The sequence below is a fragment of the Coregonus clupeaformis genome, chromosome 30, assembly GCF_020615455.1.
Source record: "Coregonus clupeaformis isolate EN_2021a chromosome 30, ASM2061545v1, whole genome shotgun sequence".
NCBI classification, from domain to species: domain Eukaryota; kingdom Metazoa; phylum Chordata; class Actinopteri; order Salmoniformes; family Salmonidae; genus Coregonus; species Coregonus clupeaformis.
The window spans coordinates 11,825,076-11,834,110 of record NC_059221.1 but is presented as its reverse complement, the minus strand read 5'-3'; the positions used below and the strand labels follow the sequence as shown (position 1 = coordinate 11,834,110).

The following is a 9,035-nucleotide window of genomic DNA, read 5'->3' as shown; positions in this document are numbered from 1 at the left end:
TTTACAATCTGTAAAAACTATAAGAATAAAAAGGTTCAGTACTTTTGTGAAACATCACAGCACAGTCGAAAAAGATATGGCAAATAGAAGAAAAAAACTGGACGGTGTTCAGAGATAGATGGGAGGGGTTGAGGGGAGCTGAAGGGTGGGACTAAAAATAACAAAAAAACAAGATAACTAATATAAAATATACTGTGTGTTGGGTCATTGTCCTGTTGAAAAACAAATGATAGTCCCACTAAGCCTAAACCAGATGGGATGGCGTATCGCTGCAGAATGCTGTGGTAGACATGCTGGTTAAGTGTGCCTTCAATTCTAAATAAATCACAGACGGTGTCACCAGCAAAGCAACCCACACCATAACACCTCCTCCTCCATGCTTTACGGTGGGAAATACACATGCGGAGATCATCCGTTCACCCACACCGCGTCTCACAAAGACATGGTGGTTGGAACCAACAATCTCCAATTTGGACTCATTGGACCAAAGGACACATTTCCACTGGTCTAATGTCCATTGCTCGTGTTTCTTGGCCCAAGCAGGTCTCTTCTTCTTATTGGTGTCCTTTAGTAGTGGTTTCTTTGCAGCAATTCGACCATGAAGGCCTGATTCACACAATCCCCTCTGAACAGTTGATGTTGAGATGTGTCTGTTAATTGAACTCTGTGAAGCAGAGTTCCTCTGCAGCAGAGGTATCTCTGGGTCTTCCGTTCCTTTGGCGGTCCTCATGAGAGCCAGTTTCATCATAGCTCTTGATGGTTTTTGCGACTGCACTTGAAGAAACGTTAACATTTCTTGGAATGTTCTGTATTGACTGACCTTCATGTCTTAAAGTAATGATGGACTGTCGTTTCTCTTTGCTTATTTGAGATGTACTTGCCATAATATGGACTTTATCTTTTACTAAATAGGGCTATCTTCTGTAAAGTTTGTTGGTCACTTAGACATGTCCTTGTTTTCGAAAGAAAATAACATCAAATTGATCAGAAATACAGTGTAGACATTGTTAATGTTGTAAATGGCTATTGTAGCTGGAAACGGCTGATTTTTAATGGAATATCTACATAGGCGTACAGAGGCCCATTTTCAGCAACCATCAGTCCTGTGTTCCAATGACACGTTGTGTTTGCTAATGCAAGTTTATCATTTTTAAAAGGCTAATTGATCATTAGAAAACCCTTTTGCAATTATGTTAGCACAGCTGAAAACTGTTGTGCTGATTAAAGAAGCAATAAAACTGGCCTTCTTGAGATTAGTTGAGTATCTGGAGCATCAGCAATTGTGGGTTCGATTACAGGCTCCAAATGGCCAGAAACAAAGAACTTTTTCTGAAACCTGTCAGTCTATTCTTGTTCTGAGAAATGAAGGCTATTCCATGCGAGAAATTGCCAAGAAACTGAAGATCTCGTACAACACTGTGTACTACTCCCTGCACAGAACAGCGCAAACTGGCAGCTTCATTAAATAGTATCCGCAAAACACCAGTATCAACGTCAACAGTGAAGCGGCGACTCCGGGATGCTGACCTTCTAGGCAGAGTTGCAAAGAAAAAGCCATATCTCAGACTGCCCATCTTAATCTTTTCTTTTTATTGGCCAGTCTGAGATATGGCTTTTTCTTTGCAACTTTTTTTAAAAAACATACTATTTGAACCCAGGTCTTACCTGGAGAGGCACCACTGTACGAAGCCCAGGCCGCAGTACGGGTCCAGACAGATGGCGATTTGGCGTGACGAGTAGAGCTCACACTGTAGCTTGATGGAGCGACACAGAGTACTGACCGCCGCGTGGGACATCTGACACCACAGAGAGAGAAAAAAAAGGGAGAGCGAGAGAGAGACGGAGAGATGGAAGAGAGAAAAAGAAAAGAGAGAGATCAAGGAGAGAGATGCATTTTAATATATCATATGCAAAACAATTACTATGGTGTCTTCCGAGTGGATACAGTATTTAAGTGCACATAGACATTGAGCAAATATACTTTTGGTCATATTACTGCAGAGCCCTTACCTTGACCCCGGTCAGCATGCCTGTGGTGGACACACTGAAGTCCAGGTAGGCCAGCATCTCTGCTGTGGGGGGCTTGTAGAGCTGGGGGGGCCGCCTCCTGGGGAGGTCATCTAAAAAGGTAGTGGGAGATTGAACATAGAAAAGATACGACTGTCTCAAAAGGTCCGACTCTCACAATTAAAAGCTGTTGAATTTCATTTGACTTAAACGCATTGACGCTCTTCTCTCCTTGCAGTGAGCTTTGAATAGGTTACCACCAAATATTTCAGATCAGTACCTGTGTCTATGATAGTGGGCCAGGTCTTGACGTTGACACTGGCAGCAGCCTCTTTGGACCGGAGGATCCTCATGAGGAGCTGGGTGGTTAGGATACAGGCAGCTTTACTCACCTGCAAGACAGACAGACAGCGACAGGGAGGTTAAGAGTAGATGGGGTTCATTTATCAAGAACATTTCAGCACTTATCAAAGTTTTCATAGTACAACTATATGTATGTCTACATTTTATGTTGATCATTGAGGCCTAGCATCTTCGTGGTCCTCTGTAGCTCAGCTGGTAGAGCACGGCGCTTGTAACGCCAAGGTAGTGGGTTCGATCCCCGGGACCACCCATACACAAAAATGTATGCACGCATGACTGTAAGTCGCTTTGGATAAAAGCGTCTGCTAAATGGCATATTATTATATTATTATTATTATTATTATTATAAAGCTGTTATGTGAAAACATCTTGGTGGCTGTAGTTGACTCACGTCGATGATCATGCGGACGGTGGGCAGAGTAGCAGCCAGGTTCTGGGGGTGAGGGGGCCGCACTGTTACAGGGATCACCCCCGCGTACAGACAGCCATAGAACGCAGCTATCAGATCAATGCCTGGGGAGAGGGAGGGGGAGGGAGGGAGGGAGAGAGAGAGAGAGAAGGGCGGGGGGACTTTTAACAATAGCATATAACTGACTATTCTGAGGCCGAAATTTAATTGAGGTGAGGAAGGGCAGTCGCAGCAGTCAGGTGCGTGTGTGTAGCTCCTCACCAGGGGGGTATAACAGCACCACGTTGTCTCCAGTGTTGAGGCCTCCTCTCTCCATCAGGGCTGAGGTTATCTTCTCTGCTCTCTTATGCAGCTGACTACACGTGGCTGTGCACACCGCTACCCCCTGCAGGACAGACGGGGGAAAACAGATACCTTATACAACAGAACAGCTGCAGCTCCAATTCACAGGAAAGTGACTGACCAGGGTTCGAACCCTGATCTCCTGCATGGTACCTGAATATTAGCCCACTGAGCTAAAGGCAGTGCACATCTTTCAGACAATGTTACTCATCAAGCGAGCATGGTTCCAAACTACCTCCGTAACACAACCATGTTAATGCTTATAAGCTCATAAAAAAACTTGTGAACATGAGTGTACCTTAGCGTTGAGCAGCACATAGAGGACGTGGTCAGGGTCGGTCTGGGCTCTCCACTGTAAGGCTTCAGACAGAAACTGGTGCTGAGAGGAGAGGGAGAGAGCGAGAGAGAGGAGAAAGAGAGCGAGGGAGAGCAGTCAGGATCATTCAATACTGATATTACGATTTCAGTTCAGGACTGTTCAGGGCCGATCACACAACCAAAGACCAGGGTACAAGAACAGGACGGTAAGGGACACTGTACAGTTACAGTAGCAGGCTAGCAGCCACAGGAAAAACACACACTGATATAGTGACTTCTCTGTTGCACACTTCCCTTCTCAACCACAGCCTGCAGCAGGTGTACACACAACGACTATCACTGCAAAGCAGCACATCTGACAGAGGCAACAGGAGCAGAAGCCACACCCAGCTCTGCTAGGGATTGACTTACCATCATGGTGGGCCAAGAACAGAGCTACCAGCGCCACCAACAGTAAAGACAGAACACAACACAACCTTAGGACAGGAAATCAGCAATAGTCACCCATCCCTGACTCCATACCAGATATAAGGATCCTGGCAGGGCTTTAGTCTGCGTGGACAAGCTCTTTAGTACAATAATAAGGTTTAGTCATTACTGGTAAAAATCAGTTGTGATGTGGTTTATTCCAGGCATCAGTCTGTTTAGGAGAGAAGAGAGACAGTAGGTACCAGTCTCACCAGGTATGCTAGGTCTTACCTTCCTGACCAGGCCCTCCTCCTCCACCACCCCCAGCTCTCTGCCTGCAGCCTGGGCCATCCTCTTCCCCGCTACCAGGTTACCAACCATGATAGAGGCCGGGCCCACACCAACTATACAGGATAGGAGGATGGAAGAGTCAGAGATACATAAAGACAGAGCAAAGACTGAGACATTAGGTTAGCCATCATTATCGCCCTGCTGTGTATACAAACACACAAGAGTTCAAGATGCGAGATACAATCCCGAATCACGCCAGTTCAGTGAACTGACCTTCCCCCAACATTCAGGACAGCCCATTGTCTTTACCTGGCTGTTTCTGTCGTGGTTTGGGCAGGTTTGTGACACAGGTGTGTGGACACAGGAGGATGTTACAGGGGTGCAAGTTCCCCTCTAGGAAGTTCTGTTTGGTCTCAGAGATGTGGATCCCTCCCAGCGGGGTCTTGGGTAACGTGTTGGCCGGGACCAGGGCCAGACAGTACAAACCCACCTGATGAATACTGTCTATGGCCTACAGAGGAAAACACAGCATGATGGTTATGTTTAGCTAGGTCTACTAACTATAACAGTGTACATATTGATAGAAGATAGACCGACTAGATGTACTAACTGTGACTGAAAGACACATTGATAGATGCTATTCTAGATGAATGCATAGATGCCGTGTAGGTGACGTGACAGGGTACCTGTAGGACTCTGCTCATCCACTGGAAGCTGTCCTCTTCGCTGGCATCAGGTCTCTGCTCTGCTACGATCACTATCCTCTCGTCATAGAACACGGTCACTGAGAACACCGCAATCCTACACCAGGGGAGAGAGAGGGTCGGTCAGCAATAACACACAACCCAGTGAACTACCATAACACACACACACACACAACACCAAAAACAACATGCTCCGACAACACAACACACAGTACACCAGGGAACACAGTGATCTTGCCCCGGTGCCGAGAGGAAGGACAGCGCGACCCAACACAGCACCGCACACTCTCATACCACACCCTCAAGCCACCCTCGTACATCCCTTAAGGTCAGCACAACACAGAGATTACATTTGAAACTGATCCAACATGTTTTCTCCTGTGTTGTGCCTACTAAACAGGACCCAGAGGCTTCTGTTCATCTCATCTCCCTCCTCAAACCCCAATTCAACAAAAGCACACTTGAACACAGCATGTGTACATTCATACTAGAAACCTGAGCCCCCGACACCCACCTCCCCCTGTAGACAGTTTTGACAGGCTCCACGGCCAGGGCGGTGGCCACCAGGTCATCAGCATTGTGTCGTCTACCACTGACTGTCAGGAGCCCCTCGTTCTTCCCCACCACAAACACCAGACTGCCCTGTGGAGGGAGGGAGGGACGGGGACGGGGACGGGGGGTGAGAAAGAGAGAAGGTTTTAACACACTGCACATCAATAGCCTCAAGAAGCCAATTCTAGATAGACATGTTTCTTCTATTTCTCCAGATCAGTATTTGCCTGGTCCCAGATCTGTTTGTGCTCTTGCCAACTCCATAGGTGTCAAGCCAAACTGTCTGGCCTCACTGCAAACTATAAGTATGAACTTTTTATCATTCAGCCAGACTGTATGGCAGGACAATTCAATAAGGAGTTGGCAAGAGAAAGGACTGGCAGCCAGGCTGGGACAGTATGGCAAGTCCAAGGGGACTAAATGTTGTCTTACCGGTCCTACAAAGCCCAGAAGACCAGTCCTAGTGAAGAGGATCTCTCCTATCGGAGCTCCAGCCTGGTTCACAGGAATCACCTGCACGGAGACAGAGGGACACACGTTCAGCTATGGGGGTTATGGAAGGGCCTGTATTAAATATATGTTATAATGACCATCATTTCAAAACATCACATTAACAACACATTTTTACTGTCAACACAACTCCTCAACTCAGTTTAAAGCGTATAGAGACCATAGGCAACCATGCCCAGTGAAGAATAAAGGTGGGGTAGAGCTTTTAGAAGTGTAATGCTCTGACAGAGGAGTAATGTTTTTAGGTTGATGGCTACAGAACAGTGCCAGTACGTCACACTGTGGTCAGAGATGCAGAGGCTTGATGAGAGAGTTCAGTAAAAAGTCCTCTCCTGACCTCGAAGGTGTTCTTGGTGACTCCAGGCAGGCCGTAGTACATGGTTCCTCCAGCCCTGGAGTTCAACACTATCTCTCCGATCTCATCTGTCTTACAGAGCTGTGGAGGCCCGTCTGGCTTCACGATACACATCAGAGCTGAAACCCAAGAGGACAATGACAATTAGGGCTAAAACACACAAAGCAAACACACATTAGAAACTAACTTCCCAAAGAGTCTTTGGGTCCATGATAAGTGCGATATAAAATCAATGTTTTATTGAAGCAATGACTAAAACGCTGAGCCAAGTAGAATTAACACCAGGGAAGTGACATTGACATGACAGTAAAACCACCACTGATAAAGTAAGTCGGTGATGAACAACTGTTAAAGGGAATTTAACAGTAACAGTACACAAACAGCATGTAAACGTGTGTACTGTAGTGTGGTGCGAGGTAAAGTCAGTTCACTGACCTCCAGGCATGACATGGCCCACGTCCTGTACAGTGAGGGCAGAGTTTTTATCTTCTGTGTTGACCCTGATGACCCCGTGACTCAGACCGCCCATGGACAGGATAGCTCTGGCTGGGAGGGCAGCACCACGGGCACCAGGCCTGGAAGGGGAGGGAGGGAGAGGGGGAGTAAGGGCAAAGAAAATACAGAGTGTGAGAGAGACATGGAGACATACGTTTTCATAATTGTTGTGAAGAACATCATTTTATTGTCCATTTACTACATGAGCACGGGAAATGTGTTGTGTGTATGTTTCCTTAGAGGTTGTATGTACAGTATATATGAGTTATACGGTGCATCAGTAGCTGTGAACTGGTGTAGTGAAGCACCTGCGGATAGCCACGGTGAGAGCTTCAGGAGAGGAGGCACAGGGGCAGATGACCTCCGGCTTCAACCCATGAGACTGGAACACGTTGAGGAAGGCATCGCACGACGACACAGACCCTGAAAGACATCACAAACACAGTGAGTGTGCGTCAATATCCACACACAATGCAAACATTTCTATACTTCCAATGTACTTAGGAATCAATTTGATAAGGTTAGATGTGATTCTTGACCGGCGGATGCACTGTAGCTTACAAATACTAAATCACAGTGTACCTTTCTAAGGAAAAATAATAGTCTTGGGAATAGATAAATAAAGCAATCATGTGCCATGGCTGTTATGTATATGCGACTCACAGGAAAGGTTAAGGACAGGTTGGTGTCTCTCTGGTCCCTGTGTGTGTGTGTGTGTGTGTGTGTGTGTGTGTGTGTGTGTGTGTGTGTGTGTGTGTGTGTGTGTCCGAAGCGTCCATGTGTCTGTAGCGCGCGCACGTGTGTGTGACTCACAGGGGTTGGCTCCGTCGGCTACTATGAGCATGCGTATGGAGGACAGGTTGGTGTCTCTCTGGTCCCTGTGAGCCATCATAGCCCAGTGGAGGTCACGACACTTCACCAAGGCTACACGTGCTGCAGGGAGGGAGGAACAGTAGGGACAGCTCAGCCTCACACATCTCAGAAGCTCAACACATAGTAGTTAATGATACAAGTGCTAATGCTAATTCCAAACATTTAGGTTGTGTTCATTAAGGCACAAAATGGAAGAAACGGTCCAAAACAGAGTGAAACGGAGAGGTAATATCTGAATTTGTCCAATAAGAAACGCTTGTTTTCATTTTCCGGCGGACAAGATCTTAAAACATTTTGCTACAACGTCTCCTAATGAACCCAACCCAAATTACCTTAATCCATAGTATGCAGTTTAGGATGCTAGTCTCTATGCAGTTTACAATACAAATGCTAACATTGTTGGTTAAGGGCTTGTAAGTAAGCATTTCACTGTTGTATTCGGCGCATTTGATTTGATTTAACTGTAGCCTTACCTTTGTGTATGTGGACCCTCTGCACCCAGGACATGGGACAGGCCTTCATGACAGCGTAGGGTACAGTGATGGTGTGGATCCTGTTCATCACACTGGTTAACACCCCGTGCCACAAGCCCATGTCCTTCTTACAATCTAGCACGTTGACCAACGTTTCTCCTGAGAGAGGACACACACACTCAATTGAAATACTTTATTTCAATCCACAAATCACATTACAGTCACGAAGGATTCAAACATTTCAAAGGTTACAGATACATGGACACTTAAGGATACCAAAATCACCTCCTCCATATAGCTAGGCTGCCACAGGGCATTTAATAATAGCTTTATATCACATGATACAGTGAGGGAAAAAAGTATTTGATCCCCTGCTGATTTTCTACATTTGCCCACTGACAAAGACATGATCAGTCTATAATTTTAATGGTAGGTTTATTTGAACAGTGAGAGACAGAATAACAACAACAAAATCCAGAAAAACACATTTCAAAAATGTTATAAATTGATTTGCATTTTAATGAAGGAAATAAGTATTTGACCCCTCTGCAAAACATGACTTAGTACTTGGTGGCAAAACCCTTGTTGGCAATCACAGAGGTCAGACGTTTCTTGTAGTTGGCCACCAGGTTTGCACACATCTCAGGAGGGATTTTGTCCCACTCCTCTTTGCTGATCTTCTCCAAGTCATTAAGGTTTCGAGGCTGATGTTTGGCAACTCGAACCTTCAGCTCCCTCCACAGATTTTCTATGGGATTAAGGTCTGGAGACTGGCTAGGCCACTCCAGGACCTTAATGTGCTTCTTCTTTAGCCACTCCTTTGTTGCCTTGGCCGTGTGTTTTGGGTCATTGTCATGCTGGAATACCCATCCACGACCCATTTTCAATGCCCTGGCTGAGGGAAGGAGGTTCTCACCCAAGATTTGACGGTACAT

General features: G+C 46.1%; 1 protein-coding gene across 2 annotated transcripts in view; it reads right to left on the bottom strand.

Moving 5' to 3' along the window:
• Nucleotides 1-9,035, bottom strand: part of LOC121545898 (disco-interacting protein 2 homolog B-A) — an 83,489-nt gene that overhangs the window by 7,813 nt on the left and 66,641 nt on the right. For both annotated transcript variants that reach the window (XM_041856807.2, XM_041856808.2), the window contains 16 exons: nt 8,101-8,259; nt 7,568-7,687; nt 7,063-7,177; nt 6,695-6,834; nt 6,242-6,378; nt 5,827-5,907; nt 5,357-5,484; nt 4,825-4,939; nt 4,448-4,649; nt 4,139-4,251; nt 3,420-3,500; nt 3,041-3,164; nt 2,762-2,883; nt 2,288-2,399; nt 2,011-2,120; nt 1,666-1,796 (listed from right to left, as the gene is read on the bottom strand). In XM_041856807.2, the coding sequence (XP_041712741.1) occupies nt 1,666-1,796; nt 2,011-2,120; nt 2,288-2,399; nt 2,762-2,883; nt 3,041-3,164; nt 3,420-3,500; nt 4,139-4,251; nt 4,448-4,649; nt 4,825-4,939; nt 5,357-5,484; nt 5,827-5,907; nt 6,242-6,378; nt 6,695-6,834; nt 7,063-7,177; nt 7,568-7,687; nt 8,101-8,259 (1,990 nt within the window). The remainder of the gene's footprint in view (nt 1-1,665; nt 1,797-2,010; nt 2,121-2,287; nt 2,400-2,761; nt 2,884-3,040; nt 3,165-3,419; nt 3,501-4,138; nt 4,252-4,447; nt 4,650-4,824; nt 4,940-5,356; nt 5,485-5,826; nt 5,908-6,241; nt 6,379-6,694; nt 6,835-7,062; nt 7,178-7,567; nt 7,688-8,100; nt 8,260-9,035) is intronic.